Here is a 20062-nt window from a genome sequence, read left to right as displayed (position 1 = left end):
ATGTAATTCCTTTATCCCCGTAACAAAATGTGTCAGAACTATGGAAACTATAGAAACTGTTTTAACGGTGTCGGTTTTCTTTACTTGTGTCTGGAAAACTGTCAAAATTAATGTGGAATTCATATAATTCTGAATCATTGTATAAAGAGAGGGTCCCAGAAAGTAGTTAGGTCATGGGGCCACTTGATCACAAAATACACTAAAGTATCTCGCAGTCCCCGCCACAGGATATAGCCATCTAGCTAACCCTCACACAAAAAATATAAAGGAGGGTAAATTATGGTACTTTTGTAAAAATAATTGGAGAGATGATTGCAAGTTATTGAGGTATGTTTCAAGGCCTGTTTTTGACAAGTGTGTACCATCATGTCTGAGTAACTGTATTTCTAAGATGATTTTTATGGCTGTATCGTGGTTGATGTAACATCCACCAACTTCGGAAGCAATGAACTTGTTAATGGCCTTGTTGACTTTGAGTCTTTTGGAGTTAATCTTTTTTTTTTCGCTGAGGGTGGGACACCATGCCAATATAATCTTGGCAACATGGATGAAAATATAACTGTGGTATTCGGAAGGAGTAGCGATACAGGCTGCACTGTATTTTGTGAATCAGCTGTATGCCTGTTAATCCTGATGTTGTAAAGTCGTTAGAACCCAGGTGAAATAATAAAAACATTAGGAAGTGGATACCGAGCTAAATATTCGGAAATTGCCTTGTCCAGTTCATCCCAACACATTCCTCTACGTCCCAACCAGGTGATTATTGCTGTTAAGTTGAGGTTACTTTCCCCAAGTCTGTATGTTGCAGCGTGATGGCCTGCCAAAAAGGGGATTGAAGATCCTACGATCCAAATGCTAGCTCCTACAAAACTTTGAACTAGTTAAAATATGTTTTTGTTTAGTTAAAAATTGAGCTATTGATGTGTTCTAATGTAACTCAAATAAGATGCTGATAGCCATCTTCCAATGGTCTTAATTTCTGACTCTGACGCGCCTAGTTTAGCTAACTCTGTTGCCATCCCATTTCTAAAGCGATGAGAAAGACTAGGGGCCCCAATAGAGTCCAAAGATTTTTGTAACACAGACTGGAACTGATATTTCGTAAGCGGTTTAGAGTTTAAATGTGTTAACAAGCTGGGGGTTTGGGATAAGTTTTCCCTAGGGCTTAAAAAACTTTTAATAGTTTCAATTGGGCTGATAGAAGATGTAGGATGTGGAGTTATGTCCACAACAGAGGAAACCCCCATTTGATCTGTCTTGGACTTTTGTATAGTGATTTGAATGAGTAGGTTGGCTTTGATCTTGATGTCTTTACATTGCAAGGCTAATGTTTTACTGACTCTTAACAAGCCGAAATATGTGAGGGTAAAATCTGCTGAAAACAATGCTTACTCATATGCATATAAACCTAAGATGAATTTTTCGCTAGGATGTTTTGTATTACAAACATTCAACATTTTCACCAACCTCATTTCAACGAGGAGCTAAATGAAAAAGAGGGTAAAGGACCAATTCAAGGGGAAAAACTACAATTATAATGTTAAATGCGTAGGCGGATCCAAATACATTTATTGGCATGCGATGAATTAGGGATGATGCTTCACACTTTCTTCATTAAAACCTTCAACTAAAAGGGAATGTGATGATAATAAACACAATTTTAGCATTGGGTGATGAATCTTGCACGGCTCTTAACCTTTTAATCAACTGTATGAGGTCACAAAATATGTCTTATCCAAAATTATGGGCTTTTTTTTATATGGCTTTCAAAAAAATGACAAAGCACTTCATAGATTTCTATATATTTTGCTTCAAAATCAGTTTTTAAATGGATATGTTGGGCCTTAGTTTTGAAATTTAAAATCAATTTCTCAATCCTATCAGACGGTGGGGATGCATTTTGAGTGGGTGTTGTTTTGTGTACTCTTTTGATTAATGAATTAGCAACGAAAAGTATTTCTTTTAAGAAAACAAATCATTCCGACTCATTAATTGATTGTTTGAAAGATATTAAAATTATAATTTAAAAAAATATATATATTTTAACCAAATAAATATTTTACGACACAATCAGCTCTGATGAGCTGTATCAACTGTTAGTGAATCGGCTTTGGTTATGCATTGGTCAAGCAATAAATAATCTTACAAAACTAATGAACTACATGTATAATAATGACATTTATTACGAATTCGTTTCCGAAAACTCGTATAGATAAACAATGGGGATTGGATTGAGAAGTAACTTATACGACATCTTTATGTTACATTTTCCAGTGTCTTTGCCTATGGTAACACTACGTATCGATTTTGTACTACATAACCCATAACTTCAAATGACGCCAAATTGAGTCGCCAGCGGGGTTTGCTTATTTACGTGGTATATATAACAATTTAATCGTACGATGGCTTGAAATTATATAAATATAGGTTTCAATTGAGTTATAGATATTGTAATAGAATTTATGCAACAATAAATAAGAAAATGGCACAAAATAGGATGTTTGAACACCAACTTAAGATCCTATTTGTGCCCAAGAGGACACAAGAGGCTTTGATATAAAATCATTTTGACGCAAGCGTCAAATGGGCCGCAAAAATATAATTCTTGTATGAATCATCATTAGTTGTTTACATAAAAAACACACCACAAAGAAAAAAACGTGTTAGTTGTACTAATTTTAATGGTAGATTTAATTTAATTATTATATTTTCAGCAACTCGTTTTGAATTTTAACATTTTATTATTATTATTAAGAATAAAGTTCGATAATTTTTTTCCTAAATGGAATTATAAATCTTATCTACACTACAGTTTATGAAGATAATCATTGTTATTTCAAAAGAATTAAAAATAATCAGGTTAGCTCAAATTTTCAGATTCATACAAATGTTAAGGATTTTTTTATATGTTTGCGTAAAAAATGATATGGATGTCATTTCATGATAATTTTCTACCACAAAGCACATGCCAATATAATAAATTGACACACAAAGTCATTTTATTTGACGCAGCACATAGAAATTCAAATACATCATTTATATAAAAGTTCATGTCATTCAGGTCTTTAGTATTTCAGGTCTTTAGTATGTCCCGTATACCGATCCCGATACAAAGGAAAACTCCGAAATTTTCCGAATATATAATAGTCACGATAAAAACGCGTCTAACAACGAACAAAACAAAAAATATGTAATATTTTTAAAAGGCATAAAACATATTTCTACATGCAAATTAACTTTTAATTGATAAAAATGAGCATAATATTAATTCATTTAAAAAAAACTATCCCGCAGAAACGCAGTTACAATAATAAGATGTGTATCAAATAACGGACCGCCTCCTGGCGGCCCTAATAAGGAATTATCCTTTGAATATTATGAGGTGATTATTTCGGTCGGGGCGTGATCGAATCTATCATAAAGCCCTTCGGGCTTTATTGGATTTACAGTGCTGCTATCGTGAAAGTTGACAAAACTATCCTATCCTATCCTATATCCTGCATCCTATCTTGCAAATAAGCTCTATCCTATCCTATCCTATCCCATACTTTCAAAATATAGGAATGCAAGTTAAATGAAACGAAATTTAAAAATAAAATGATCTTATCAATTAATGTAGTACTCAAAATGAATAATTAAATCTTAAAACCGAATATTCATCGAGCGGGATAACTTACTTACCTGTGCTACGGTAAAATTAAATCGTACGCGGGATGGACACAATAACGTAAACAAACAGGTAGGCGATTAGATTTTTGATTTAATTATATTTATGCATAAAAAACAGATAAATAACTTCGATGCACTTATTGAGGAACTGTTAAGTCACATATTTTTATCAAACTATTTTCTTATCACATATAACTGAGCGTAATTCTCATTATTCGAGCGATTCGTTCGGCGATAAATGTTAACACGATCTGAAAATAAATAATTCCTTTAGGAAGTTTATATCGTTTATAGTTAAACCACTCGGAGTTATTTTTAAAGTAAAAACTCTTAAACATTTATAGCTAGCTAACATTTATTAATTCGATATGTTCAGGTTAATATCGGACCAAAATATATGTCCCTTTTATTGGGCATCGAAGAAATTATACGAAACGTGGAGCAATGTCTGTTTCTTGTATACATGTTTATCTTTTAAAATGCCAAATAAGTCGTTTATAAATTCAAGCTTTTATTAATTTGCAGACTTTTAATGAAGTAAATACAGAAATCTATTTCTGATGTTGTCAAATGTTGCAACGAATTCTCGCAGTAACTCCGTACTTGCGTACGAATGGACAAAGATGAAGCGCCGACATTTTAGCGCGCATTGATGTTATGCACCGCGTTCTTGATATAATAATTATTTTTAAATGGTTTAACTTGTAAAACGTATTAAATTGATATTGAAAATACATTGTTTAGTCAAGTTTCGTTTCGCAAAATAACTCTGAAATTTATACTCGAATCTGATTGGCTACAGGATGCAGGATAGGATAGGATAGGATAGGATAGGATAGGATAGGATAGAACTTAACTTTTATATTTCTATCATGTATCGTGCATCCTGCACCCTATCCTATCCTATCCTTGTCAACTTTCAGGATAGCAGCACTGTAACCACGCCCGACCGAAATTATCAACTCATAAAACTCAAAGAATGATTCCCTTTTCCTTAAATAGATTGTCTAGAACATAAGTACTAAGTAAGTATCCTAGAGGTCGCTCAATACGGAGAGATAAGGATTCGTCATGAAAACACTCATTCTTTCTGCTATTTGTCTGACCCCATTTTTGGTAAGTTTGTTATTAAATGTTAAAAAGGGTTTCATTCTGTAGTTTTTGTTACTGTTTGTCAGATTGACAGAAAAAACAAGTAAAACTATTAAACAAAGCAATAATATATTGGTATAAATTCAATAAAACTAATATAGACATGCTCGTATGACTGTACAATCGAGTCCGGATCAAGTCTTTTGAAAACCTTTCTAGGACTTTGCAATAGTTGTATGCTTATATAGTTGGTTTCTCTCTTCACAATATTAATTATGTCTTTAATTAAAAGAAATATCATATTTCAACAATAGTTTATAGTTTATTGTCAATAAAGGGCATTGATAGATACCAGCGGTCAAATCATTGTCTTCTCCTAATCTTCATGTTCTATACATTGAATTACAAACATTTGAGCGTTCTATGATTTGCAATCTTTGACATTAGACACAAAACAGAGTTGTATATGTTAAGATATTAACAATACAGAAAGCTATCAAAAAGCACAACACCATATCCATAAGATTGTTCATCCTCTAGAAATTCGTATGTTATTAACTTGAACTTAAATACCAAATGCCTATCCTCTGTTAGAGATATCATACTTGCTGTTCATATTTGAAGGTCTGAAGACTTTAAAATATGTGCGGCCTCTGTCTACTGCAGTGGTCACAAACTGTTTGTTAGTCTTTTAAGAGAGTTTTTTATGGGCACAGGAACTACAAAGAAGTTCTTAACTTTATGCAAACTATTCAAATAAAGAAATTGATCCTTCAATCCTCTAAGATATTCATATATATAGTTACGTGATGGAGAAGGAAAGAGGACTAAAGACCTGGTTTTAAAGTTTATAGAAGTTACATGCAACAATTTTCAAAATAACTTGTCATTATTCTTTTGCAATAACATTTCAATAGTTTTATAAGCATGAACTATTACGTCATGCTATTCTTTATTCCACTTCTTCTACTCCTTCATCTTTTTTAGTCTTTCAAAATATGTAAATAATTCTTTTGCCGAGAAATAGTCTCTTACAACTAGAAAAATAGTCAATACCCCTGCAATTGCTGAAAAACTCATTAGTATTGACATTTACCAGTCATGTGTATCTACTGACTGTCAATCAAACTGGCCTTTCTGAACTTTCATATTACTCTAGCGTGCTTCTTATAAAATATCTTTGTTTCTTTTTCTTCAAAATTATTCTTGTACAAATGAAATGTATCAAAAACACATACAACAGAGCATCTTCCTTGCTGCGGTGCTACCGGAAACGACTCATCACGTGACTACAAAACACGTTACTACAACCCCGAGGCCAACCCCGGAAAGATATGAGCAAACCAACAACTTCTACCTGTACGACAGGGACAGTGTATGTATCAGTCCTCAATATTATTTATGTACCTGAATCGCGTCGGATAATATATTAAACTTATTTTAAGTACTTTACATCTCTTAACTGAAACTTGTAAACACCCGTCATCTACAAAAGTTACATCGGTCTTGGTAGCCCTCTTTCAGTACGTCTGCAATTATCATTACTTATTTGAGTTTAAATTTAAACTGTTTTGAAGCATAATTTCAGTAAGTTTGTATTACCTATGTTGATTTAATACATAGCGTATTTAGCATTACTTCAGTAAGTTTGTATTACCTATGTTGATTTAATACATAGCGTATTTATCATTACTTCAGTAAGTTTGTATTACCTATGTTGATTTAATACATGGTGTTTTAGTATTACTTCAGTAAGGTTGTATTACCAGTGTTGATTTAACACATGGTTTATTTAGCATTACTGTAGTAAGTTTGTATTACCTCTGTTGATTTAATACATAGCGTATTTAGCATTACTTCAGTAAGTTTGTATTACCTCTGTTGATTTAATACATGGTTTATTTAGCACTACTTCAGTAAGGTTTTATTACCAATGTTGATTTAATGCATGATTTATTTAGCATTACTTCGGTAAGTTTGTATAACTTTAATGATTAAATACATGGTTTATTTAGCATTACTTCAGTAAGTTTGTATAACCTATGTTGATTTAATGCATGGTTTATTTAGCATTACTTCAGTAAGTTTGTATAACTTTAATGATTAAATACATGGTTTATTTAGTATTACTTCAGTAAGGTTGTATTACCAGTGTTGATTTAATACATGGTTTATTTAGCATTACTTCAGTAAGTTTGTATTACCAGTGTTGATTTAATACATAGTTTATTTAGCATTACTTCAGTAAGGTTTTATTACCAATGTTGATTTATGCATGATTTATTTAGCATTACTGTAGTAAGTTTGTATTACCTATGTTGATTTAATACATGGTGTATTAAGCATTACTTCAGTAAGTTTGTATTACCTATGTTGATTTAATACATGGTTTATTTAGCATTACTTTAGTAAGTTTGTATAACCTATGTTGATTAAATGCATGGTTTTTTAGCATTACTTTAGTACGGTTGTATTACCTATGTTGATTTAATACATAGTGTTTTAGCATTACTTCAGCAAGGTTTTATTTTCTGTTTTGATCCAGCATTACTTCAGCAAGGTTTTATTATCTGTTTTGATTCAGCATTACTTCAGCAGGGTTTTATTATCTGTTTTGATCAAGCATTACTTCAGCAAGGTTTTATTATCTGTTTTGATCCAGCATTACTTCAGCAATGTTTTATTATCTGTTTTGATCCAGCATTACTTCAGCAAGGTTTTATTATCTGTTTTGATCCAGCTTTACTTCAGCAATGTTTTATTATCTGTTTTGATCAAGCATTACTTCAGCAAGGTTTTATTATCTGTTTTGATCCAGCATTACTTCAGCAAGGTTTTATTATCTGTTTTGATCCAGCTTTACTTCAGCAATGTTTTATTATCTGTTTTGATCCAGCATTACTTCAGCAAGGTTTTATTATATGTTTTGATCCAGCTTTACCTCTGTGTCTCCCATCATGCCATCCGTGAACACAGGGGGGAGCTCAATGATCCCATGTTGCTTTTGAAAACAGAGGTACAAAACGTTTAACAGACTAAACTTCTATTTTTTGTATTACTGTGTTCTTAGTTATTTTATTCATATGAATGTCCATTATATTTAATCGTAAAATGTGTAATTTATTCCTCTCTGTAAAATGTTTCACCGTCATTTTATACAAATAGTTTTCTATCAAGTTAGAAAAAGCCAATACCTTCAGAAGTCACCTTAAATAAATCAATATTTAATGGTCAAAACTTAGTACTATGAAATTTCCCTTTGCTTTATAGCTCTACATCTTGGATTGACGTATACTGATCAAAACAGGTCGTTTCTTTTTACTTTCTCTTGCTCCTTTCAACTACATTTCCAAAGATATACGTACGCAGTGTATATATATATTTTTTCATTTGCAGATAGTCTGAAAATATTTTAGTGCTCTAGTATATAATGATTTTGTATATATCGTATTGGGTTCAGATATTCTGAAATAATTAAAATTTAAAGATTGTTATAAAATATACAACCTCTTTATTCATATTTATAGAACTTTTTAGTACGTTTCGTTTAAAAGTCAAAGAAACAAATATTGGTCACAACCATGAACTTTAATTTTTATAAATGCATTATAACAATCAATAAAATTAACCATTTGAAAAAAAGACTACCAGTCTGTGAAGATGATGTTTCATTAGCGTCTGTAGTCGGAAATTGACATTGTGGTTGTCTAAATATTCGTCTGAATGATAAATCATGTTATGATGGTTTAAATGAAGCTCTCTAATACATTAGTGTTATGCACTCCATGCGCAGATCTGGGGGGGGGGGGGTCATTACATGATTTTGGGAATTTTATTTTTCTAGGTTTGATATTATTTTGGAGCTATAGGTATACTACGCCACACCCCCCCCCCCCCCCCCGTAAATATTTTTATAAAATAAATAAATATTTTTTTATATTTTTTTCTTTGCTTGTCAAGAATTCTGGTGATTAGTGTAGGCCCCCCTCCGACTTTCAATTCGGATCCACCTGGAAATTTTTTTTTGGATCCGCGCATGCTCTCCAATACCATTATAAATGTATTATAATTATGATATGTATAATAAAAAATGGATCATGACTAAATCACAATTTTAGAAAACGTTTAATCTTAACTTGCACATATCTGATTCGAGATACACTCTGTTTTGCAGGAGAGAATTTAAGCATTGTTGGGTATTTGACCTTATTGGAATCTTGTCTGTAATACATGTACCATCGGTAATTTTGAAATGTTTATCATTGTAGAAATTGATGTTTGAATTATATGACGCGGGGTATTACGTACAACTACTATTGAGGGAGCTTGAATATTACAGCCACCGAAACTATGCTATGTGTACTCACACTAATGGTAATCCACCGAACACGACTTTCTTTATGGTGTATCCCAAACCCGACAAATAAAATGCAGGTTCAAGGAGAATGTAAATAAAATGTTCACACCAATTGTAAAATGCATTTGTGTTAGATTTTGTATGAATGTATAATGGAGATGCTTTTTTTAAAATCACAATCTTAGATAAAAAAAAAGAATTTGTGCGGTTGTCATAGAAAGGAACAAATCACGTGTGATGTCTCTAAATAAGAAGCAATAATTTTATTTGTGGATGTTAATGGAACATAGAGTCCAAGCAAGTTGTTTGCATGGTTTGTCCTCCCAGGTAAAATGTTCTCTGTCGATAGGGAACATGCGCACGCAGTCCTGTGCGGGTTCCCGGATCGGGTCATTTACATTCGGATCATTGGGCTGGCCGTGTCGCCAGTCAAAAAATACCTGAGGGGATCCATCCGTATCCACGAAAGACAACTCGTGCTCTTTATCAAAGACACCAATAAATGTTCCTGAGTGGTCACCTCTATCAAATTTACAAATCTCATTTATTAATGTGTTATTTTATTGATATCAATATTATAAGCTGGCTGCTAAAAATCTCTTCATATAATATAAATTTAACTCAAAGGTTTTTATTTAAGAAGGCAAATGTTAGTTCTTATATTATATAATACGACTAATATTCTAAGTTGAATACATACGCAAACTCAGACCCGAGGGATGATTTCATAAATTCGTCAGCAGCTCTTGACGGAATGTAGGCCAGTTTTCCTCCATGGAATGTGTCAGCGCATGCTTTGGCGCCGTCGTCGGCATTGCGCTCTTGTTTCAGCAGATAATACTGTGGTTTCATTAATATTCAAGGGTATCAATTTTCGTGGATAAAGTGAAAATCACAGTTTCGAGGATACGTAAATTCGTGGCCAATGACCCCATCAATACAAATTGATAGTAGGAATTGCATTTCAATGAACATTTAATTTCATGGATAAACTTAACAACGAAATCCACGAAAATTGGTATTCAGCGAATATTGATGAAACCACAGTAGCACACGTGCACCTGTCCATCCTTAAATTCGTGAGTTCCAGAAGGACAGGTTGTTGCTGCAATAAGTATATAAAAGGGTGCAATTATGATACTAAGGATGGAAATTCCTAATTATCAGATTTTAATTAAAGCTTAGGTCACATCAGAAGAAAGTCGTTTTGACAAAAGCTTGGACTTTGCGCAGCAAGTGACAAACTCCGATTTGAAGGTTGGATCTAACTTATGGTTAACTTTCCAGTCATTTGCTTATAGATATAAATACATCGATTGAACGCAATCGCACTTGTTCGACTTCCTCCACGGCTGTATGTTTACGTTGAAAAATCGTGTTTTTCACACATCAGAAGAGAAATAACTTGTTATGATCAGCAAACTAGAGAGTAACATCCCGCTGAAAATTCCAGCTTTTGTTAAAACGGCTCCAATATATCTAACTGATATATGTACTAGCATTTAACAAAGTTGAATTTCAATAAAACATCAAATAATGTAGAAAACCATACGTGTCAGTTCGGACGGCAGTTTGTTGTTACAGAGGTCCGTGTCACAGCAGCCAAACTGTAGGTTACGTTTGTACATGGCTTTTCTTCCCACCGCGGGCGGGGAATGGGGCAGATCGGTCCCAGAGGTACAATACTGACAAAATTTCATAGATGCCAACTTAACATATAGTTTCATCACATCACACATCCAAGTAAATTGTTTAAATGAACACTTTAATTATTAGACTGAATACAAATATGGTTTTTTTTTAATTTAAACACATGACAAATAGTTTATGTCGTTTGTGTGTCATCATCGCACATTTATAAAATTAATAACACTAAATTTACCGATTTATCAACACATCCCAAATTATAATGGTAAATGAAGTCATCTCCGATTGTCTCCGAAACTATATATGCATTGCTGCAAAACCAAATGTCAAAATCAGCAAATGTGTACAATTTTGATAAAATAGAAACCATTATAGTTGTCTCTTCTACAAATAATCTATCAAAGATATTATATTTGATTAAATTGCAAAACCATGCTCGGCGTAATTGAAAAAAATTCTTACTTTTCCGAATCCACAGTTAACGGAAGTAGTGCAAGTTGTAGGATCGTTAACCCCATGGCATTGGTAACACGTTCTTGCTTTTAAAAACCAACATTCAAACCATTTAAAAGTACGCATGCTTAAAAAATCATATGGGTTTCATTTTTGTAAATTTAATCTATTGAAAACTACGATATGTTCTGTAAATATTTATATTGTCAAGATATCGACATTGAAAGCATTTTTGGGAATAGGTTTACCGGTGTCTCGTACTATCGCGGTACTTATTTTTTTCCCTGAAAAACAATATTCCAAAATTGTTACTTTCACATGTCATTAAATGCTACTCATAAAGCTTGTATTAGACTAGCTTTTCTGAGGAACATCAATTTTTTCCGACTTACTTCGTTTATTTAGTTAGGTTTTTTAGATCACAAGTCTTATTCACCTTTAAAATTAGAGAGCTCCATTGTATCGCGGCATTAAAAATCTAGAAGCCTGGTTCAGTTAAAAAGGACAGGGTTTTTTTAATCAAAATATGATAATCATAAAAGCATCAAGTCACTCACATTGCATATGAAATGAAATTTGCATTTTATGATGCTTTTTATTTACATTTTTCATCAAATACACTGTGGACTTTTGAACTTGCTTTACCTATTAAATAAGTATTACTTGTGAGAAAATTTCTATTTGCCGATATATTTGGCAACCATTTTCGCACTCATCCTGAGGTTGGTGCATGAGCTCTTTGAGGAAATCGCGGAAATAAGGGGAATGCTAGTTTTTGGAACATACCGCGATAAAACGTAACCCGCGATACAATGAGATATAGTAAATAGTTAGAAAATTAAAAACATAGTCATATTAGGTAAAAGATGCATGCAAGAGACATTCGAATTTGATCTCTAGAATTCATCTTGCACTTATTTTTGTTATCTGTTCATAAGATAATAATTCGCTATAGCTAATTAATCCGTCTAAAGGTGGAAATGCTCAAAACTTCAAGCAAGGGAAGTCAAGGTATCGGTATTTGAAACGATCTTTCTTTGTTACAAAAATACCTTATGAAAAATATAAAAAATTATGACATCGATCAATATAATATTGTTAACAACTCACTACAAAGTCCACAGAAAGATGGGCATTCCACTTGTGCTGATGCAGTGGTGCAGAAGTTGGGAGAGGCCGCGACAAGCAGACGACAGGCGTCTGAGCTGATGTCCTTACAGGGAGTGTCGGCAGCCGATGCTAAACAAAGTGCTATCGGGAATAAGAGGAAAAAAATATCACTACTATTTTGTGAAATAAAATTTTTTAAAAGCATTAATATGACAACTTAAATCTCATTACGTTTTGGTAGATCTCTTACTGTATTGCAACCAACGAATCATTTGTAATCGTTTTTTGGAACGCAGTTCGCAGTTCGCAATTGAATAGTGAACTGCGTTATAGAACGCAATTCAAAATTTAAAATTCATATTTGGGGCCCGAAATTTTCAGGGGCATCTACTATTGTTATATCACTACCACTGTGAAAATATGGTGATGCGGTTATCTCTAGTTTTTGAATTGCGAACTGCGTTCTAGAGCGCAATTCACCATTCAATGGCGACTGCGAACTGCGTTTCAAAAACCGACTGCCTGAAAGGCAAAGACATTCATGAAATAATTCTTATTCAATAGATGTTCTTTAAATTAAAACATAACACAATTTTAGTGGTGGTAAAATGCTTTCATGTTTTTTAAGAACTTGTTGATTCAATTTAATGATAGTAATGTTCAATAACTTTTACATAACACGTTATTATGAAACGCTATAGTGTACTAAGCGTATAATTTCTCTACAACATAGGGCTCTTGCAAACATCCATCATTTTCAATTCATTTCAAACAATATTTAGTTTAAATACATCTAAAGAAAGCATATTGCACATTTACCAGGCTTAAAACAATCTTAACTTTCTCCAATTACATCATTAAAATCCTTTTTGTAAGGTTTTGCAAGAGATGTATTTCAGTTCACAATTGCATTGAATTCATTTTGGTATACATCATTATAATATTGAGTTTGGACTAACGTGATCTTTTTACTGACAATTAAACAAATACATGTTTTTCATTTATTGACCTGTCTAATACAGTCATGTATACAGCTAATGAAGTATTATATATAAATGTGTTGAGTTGTGTGTCTTATTGGTAACCCGTAGGCCTCTTAATTTTGAGGTCACTTAATTGATCTTTACTTAAAGCATGATTAGAATAGAAAGTTTAAATGACTTGTATCTTCTCTTATGTAGCATTTTTGTTTAACATTGTATCATTCTGAGAATAAGCACGTTCAAAATAAAACCGATTTTTAAAATTACACTTCATCCTGTTTTCACTTATATTCATTGTTTTCTGCTGGAAGTAATCATGGTCCAGAATATCAGTGGTTACAGACACTTCTGTAAACTACTACCTAGGTTTCGAAAATTATACTGCGGCAGTCACTGGTATATATTATTCACCCCTGCAAATGTGTTCGGAATGTTTTCTTTATATTTGCTAAGTATGTAATAAATCCAGAGGTGATCGAATGAAAGTTCACGAGACTTCACAAAGATTTGTTCAGTTCCTGTAAAATTTCGAGCGGAAGTATAAGTGTTCGGATAATATTCTCAAAATACGTAAGTACTGGTCGATTTTCTTATCATATCCTACTTTGATTTATGTTAAAACATCAACATCTTGTAAGATGTATCTCTTATTTCGCCATCCAGCGGTTTTTTAAATTAAACGATGGTATTCAGAACAGAGTTATCGTTCGTGTTCAACCACGTGTAGAGTGGTTGATAATATAAACATTGGGTTGCTTAATAAAATCATAGCCATGTTTGATGCTTGTGTTGTGCAATACCATGTTTTAAAAAAAATAATGGGTGAACTTTTTACATAAAAACTTAGTATATCGAGCCATTTTCAAGGAACATTCTGCATAAAATAGTACAGCCTGTTTCACTATTGATGTTATTACTAGGTCAGGCGCGGATCGAAAATTTATCCTTAGGGGGGTCTCTACAACGCATGTTAATTGTCGCAACAGCAGAAAAAAACTATTTTTTGTATTGTCACATTTATTTCTAGAACACATTTTATCCACCAATTAACGAAGATAAAGTTTAAAATCAATAAACCTCTATAAATTATATTTGACTACAAGTACCCAGATTCTCTAAAATAGACTATAAACACGAGGCACGATTTTTACTGCGAAACTGAAAGGGTCAAATAAAACCACGTGATCTAAAATTTTAATGACAATAACTATCGCAGGGGTGTTTTTAGTAGATTTGAAAGGTACTTTTCATTCAAACACGGAGAAGACTCTATACATCTTTGGTTTTAATGTCAACTTAAACAATTTACCAGCAAACAGAGAAATATTAAATTCAGTGGTATTGCCTGAAATGTGAAAAATCATTTAATTCGATTGGGACAAAATGCACACAAACTTATACTTTACATAATTATACTCTGCTGGAAAAAAGATTATATTTTCAAGGCTTACATGTATCTCAGCAGTCTAATGTTATTACCTGTTCAAATAAAAAAATACAGATACGGGCATTGCGATTTGTCTATGACAATTGCATTAATTCATCTTCTTCAAAAATCAAAACTACCACGCAATAAACTCCGGCGTATCAGAACATTGGCAATAGAATGTTTTAAGATTTTAAATAAACAAAGCCTTTTTTACCAGTTGGATTTTTTTCCAAATTAAAAAAATGCCATATTCTTTTAGATTTACAATACAGCTGTTTTACCGAAAGTATGATCAACAACATATGATCGAAAAACTTTTAGATTTGAATCTGCAAAAATCTGGAATCCTCTTCCGAAGTCATTTAGAAACATCACTTCTTTTGAGCAATTTAAATCAAACATGAGTAGTTGGTATGGAAACTGTTGTAATTATTACGCTTTTCGTTAAACTTCCAAAACACATTTAATTTCAGAATTATTGTGGTATTATTTGTCTCAAAATATCCTTGTCGTATGTTTGTAGTTATTTTTAGTAGTGTGATACTGAAATTGTATATTTAATAGATTAATTATATGTAATAGTATTACGTTGTCAAAAAAACGCTCATCAGAGCTAATGTTTATTGTTTGCAAAACCCGACTTAAAATAATTATAATCTTATCAAATGGGCCTTTAAAAACAACCGTTTCTCTTTTTTTTTTAATAATTTAACGCTGTACAAATATTCATATATCGCCAAAACGAAGGTTTCTGTGTAAAAAATATCGGAAAACAGTCAAACTGTGAGGTTTAAAATTCATAGAATATTTCGCAAGTGTGGAATGGCGATATAAAATAAGTAGTGAATATACTAGTAAAATATATAAATCTTTTATTAAGAAAAAAGCTTTGTATAAAAATATTAAAATGCATTTAAACTTTAAAGTTAAAATTAATAGATCTTCTTTTTTCAAAATGTTTGTTGTTTAGAATTGTTGAACATCAAAGGTATATCTGATGGTTAATATTATGAACACCTTATGAAGCACCTTTAAAAATATAAAAAAGATCCCTTTCAATCAATAATGTAACTTTACTACTTGCTAAGTTGTATGGAATTGCGTGTATAGTAAGGCCCGGATGGCTAGAACTGAAATAAAGGTATTGATGGGTTTCTGTTGGTTTGTAATACATGTCGGTGGTTATATTTTCCACGCATTTAGAGATGAGGACATCCAAAAATGGAATACAGATTGCACTTTCATCTAGCGTAAAGTTGATGTTTGGGTCCAGATTTTTCACAATGTCTAAAGGACTGCTAAATTGCCGTCGCTCTCGTTCCAAATGATAAAACAGTTTAATCGTCAAGATATCTTTTCAATCCATTTTTTATATTTTGTGTGGTTTGGTGGTTATTTTGCTGTCTAGTCTTTTCATACATTTTTTCTTTTAGTATACCGGTATTTATCCTAATGTGAGGGTGGCATAAGTCAGGCCCATTTTAGTCCCCATAGCCGTTGCAAATGATGTTTGCCATTGAAAGAGAATATGTTGTTTTTAAGTACTAAACTGTTTGTATCTGGGATAAACTCTCTGCTGAAACGGCTGTTGATATTTTATGGATATTTATTCATCTAGTATTTGAGGGCACTGTTACCGAGATCAGTGGTTATGTTTGTATACAAAGGACTAAGTGCGGTTTTATGCAATTTTTGCCCCCCAAAATCAAAGTTTCAGAAAGAACTTTAAAATAAGGTGAAAGATAGTTAAAATCATATTGGAAATAAAGGTGTAAAAGGTTATCACCACAGTGACGTCATAATGTAGAAATGACGTCATGAATATTGCATTATTTTGATACATTGATGTTTTTAGCAAAATATGGGTGTTTTCCGATGGTGATCCGACTTGGAAACATCGAGCGCAGGCTTGCTCAAGTACCATTTTTTAGTATAAAATGTATAACTATCTGAAGAAAAACATATGTTAAAATCCCACTTGAGCAGACCTGCGCTCTATACTTCCGAATGCAAAATATAGAGCAAACATGAGAATATCTTCATTTGTTTGCAAATTTGCGGAAATTAGGTCATTAAGGTGACGTCATAGATAAACAGGGAGTGAGCAATGATGACTAAAATCATTAATAAAGTTATAGGCATCTTCTTTACAATGGTTTGTGAAGATTTCATTATTAGACGATACTATTTAAACATTGGTTGAAATCGGGGGCAGATATTTGACCATACCGCACATAGTCCTTTGTTACATCCATAGTGACCAACTTTGCATCTTAGTCAACTGGTAAATATCTCAGGTAATTGATACGTCATAGTATGATTGTTTACGTTATCACCAGCATAACGTAATTGCGTCATAATTTTAACGACTGTAAAACGTTTGAAGATTTAAGAAATGAAAGCGATTACGTTTTGCAATTAGTGTTGCTTTTGTTTTCTTTTTAACTCATTCAGATATATATATATATATATATATATATATATATATATATATATATATATATATATATATATATATATATATATATATATATATATATATATATATATATATATATTAAGTTACGCTAAGTAGACATTAACAAAACAAAAATATCCGAATTTACACTTATTTACAAAATTTGTCAAAAGATCTCATCATAGCTCACAGAATTGTCATAACTTAGGATAATCTTAAAAACTGTCATAATCTTAAGACAGCAAAACACAGGTCTTAAGTCCAATTTTAACATGGCGAGAGCTATTACATTGGTCCACCACCGGAGGCCGAGAATAATTCGAGTGCGCGCGACTTTTTATTTTCATGCTGCCGTTAGTGCTGATTAAAAAACATCAAATAAAACATATTTTGATTTTAAAACATGAATCGAGTAAAAAGTACTACAGACAGCATTGTTCTCTGGTATTGTATAATATGCAGGAAACCGAGGGAATATGAATCGCTTGAAGGAGACCGTGTGTCTTTTATTTACTTAGAATTGAAATATTGACAGAGTACCAAAAGAAGCATGTACTTTATATATTTTTTTCATTCAGAGTTAACCAATATATATTGCGATATGCCAAATTAAAGTGAATGAGGCACTTTTACTTTGACAAAAAATTACTTTGATATGATCTCAGAACAAAATTTTAGCCAGATGATCAAAATTAAAAAAAAAACCATTTGGTGAATGAATTTTTACAATAATTTTCATGCATGTGAAAGAACAAAACTGAATCCTTGGACAGAAAAACAAGAACTGCATTTAATAACTTATTTGGAGATAATGGTGATGCTTCTTCGACAGTGTTCCAGATTAAGACTTCCGTGCACCTCCCCCCTCTTCCCCGCGCTTCAACTCCTATTGATACCTTTTTCGTATCTTCTGTCTCCTTCTTTAGAGCATTTCTAACAGATACATTCTTTCTTGAAACTAAATTTCAACCGTGTCTGTAAAATTGGACACCGCACATCGTTGTTATTTTCACATGGATGGTTCTGACCGCAAAGGGTTTGTTACATCACCCAGGCCGACTTGGAATTCGGGGACCTCGATATTCGATGTTGTCATAACGAATGTTGGAAATGGATACAACGTGAGCACAGGGTGTTTTTATCACTCCCAAGAAAATAGCTTTTGTCTTCTATGTTACTGCTTTAGAATACTTAACACAATATCTTAAAATAGATATAGTAATGAACAGCGTATCTAAAGTTCGGGCGTTAAGGACGTTGGATCCTGCGAATCAAAAGTCTTAAAGTTTTTTTCTAAAGTAAATTTTAGAATTCTACACACATAGCTTAACTAAAATTCAAAACAAAATTGTGGGGTCTATATGCTTCATTTGACGCTACGGTGTATTTAATATGACCTTTCTGCACTGAAAGTGCAGATTGCACATAAATCACTTTTTCCTCTATATTTTATTATCGGAATGAGCCATGGCATCAAATGCAAACTTATACTATTTAAAAGAAATAAAATTCAAATTATCATAGAGAAAAATGTTACAATTTACCATCTAATTGATATTTTGACCGTTTTGCACTGATAAAACGCTATTTTTATCCATTACAAATTCAACATGTAATGAAATTATTTAACAGTCTCAAAATTTTTGTCAAGCTATGATAAACTTGTCAGAAAAAACTTAAAATTTCAGAAAATAAAACAAAATGTATGGGTCTATTATGTAAAATTTAAGATATGGCATGAAGTACATTATAAGCTGATATTAGGCAAAAATTGGGATTCCTTTTTCCTTGACTTTTATGAAATATAGGTTAGATTTGCCAATATGTGTGGATATAAATATTGAAAAATTGTAAAATTATGTTTTTCGAAACAAAATGAAGATATCCGAATGCACAAACTAACTGTAAATTTTGTTTGAACTGAAAATAAGGAAGGTAAAGTGACGGTACTCGAAAACAACTGAGTTATGAAAAATGTTCATTTTCTTCTTAAAAACCTCCCGCCACAAAATATAGTCCCATACTAAACTCTGAAAATATGTAATTTTTTCATTATTATTTTATTTAAAATAGTTTAATTGGCGTTATAAAATTTGAATTTATGGGTAGAATCAACATATGATGCATAATTTCTAGAACAGAGGTGACCCAAAATGGCTACCCAAAATACAGAGGAACGAACCTCTTTTAAGTGATAGTTCTGTATCATACCAGACAGGGACAAACATGGTCGTGTTAAATCTACAGAAGGGAGACAGAGTCTGGGTGAGACATTTTTTTGGAAAAGATTATACAAACGCTGATGTACCCGAATCAACATTTTCGGGGTTTCTGATTTCATAGTTTTCATATAATTACCCAAAGTATGATTTTTATACATAGAAGTTTTGAACTGTGAATTTTTTCCACAAAAAGGAGAAAATATGCATTTGCTTCAATTTTTACTTCAAATCACTATGTGCTTTGTGTTATAATTGTGTATACTTATGTACAAATATTAATGTAAAATGTCCATATTATAAATTTTATAAATAGTTCTTGTTTATGCATGTCAATATCATAAAATAATGTTTACGTCTTTTTATAGATTGTTTTATTTATAGTGAAGTTAAAAGCCCATTGAATAATAAAAACACAACCCTTATCAATGTAATGTCAATAAAAACTTAACTTGTGAAAGTAAATTAATATTTGTAAGAATTTAACAAGATGTCTAAAAGAATCGCTGTTCTATATTTAAAGACATTGCAGCACAAACATTAATCTAAAACACATTGATCAACTTAATTCTATGAAAAATAGCCGCCAAATTTTATTCTATTAGTTTGAGCGCTGAGTTGTACTTAAAATTAAATACCGACTAA

The 20062-nt window shown here is 32.1% G+C and overlaps 1 protein-coding gene and 1 pseudogene across 1 annotated transcript; one reads left to right on the top strand and one right to left on the bottom strand.

Moving 5' to 3' along the window:
- The first annotated feature begins 4618 nt into the window (after nt 1-4618).
- On the top strand, nt 4619-9262 carry LOC128184309 (uncharacterized). Its single transcript, XM_052853743.1, has 3 exons — nt 4619-4785; nt 6005-6136; nt 9030-9262. Exons 1-3 carry the CDS (start codon nt 4741-4743, stop codon nt 9186-9188), a joined length of 336 nt encoding a protein of 111 aa, XP_052709703.1. The 5' UTR covers nt 4619-4740; the 3' UTR covers nt 9189-9262.
- A 100-nt stretch (nt 9263-9362) lies between these two features.
- LOC128185480 (versican core protein-like) lies at nt 9363-12600 on the bottom strand (annotated as a pseudogene).
- Nucleotides 12601-20062: the final 7462 nt, after the last annotated feature.

This window comes from Crassostrea angulata, chromosome 5, assembly GCF_025612915.1.
Source record: "Crassostrea angulata isolate pt1a10 chromosome 5, ASM2561291v2, whole genome shotgun sequence".
Lineage (NCBI taxonomy): Eukaryota > Metazoa > Mollusca > Bivalvia > Ostreida > Ostreidae > Magallana > Magallana angulata.
The sequence above is the reverse complement of the archived record's forward strand: the minus strand, read 5'-3'. Positions and strand labels throughout refer to the sequence as shown.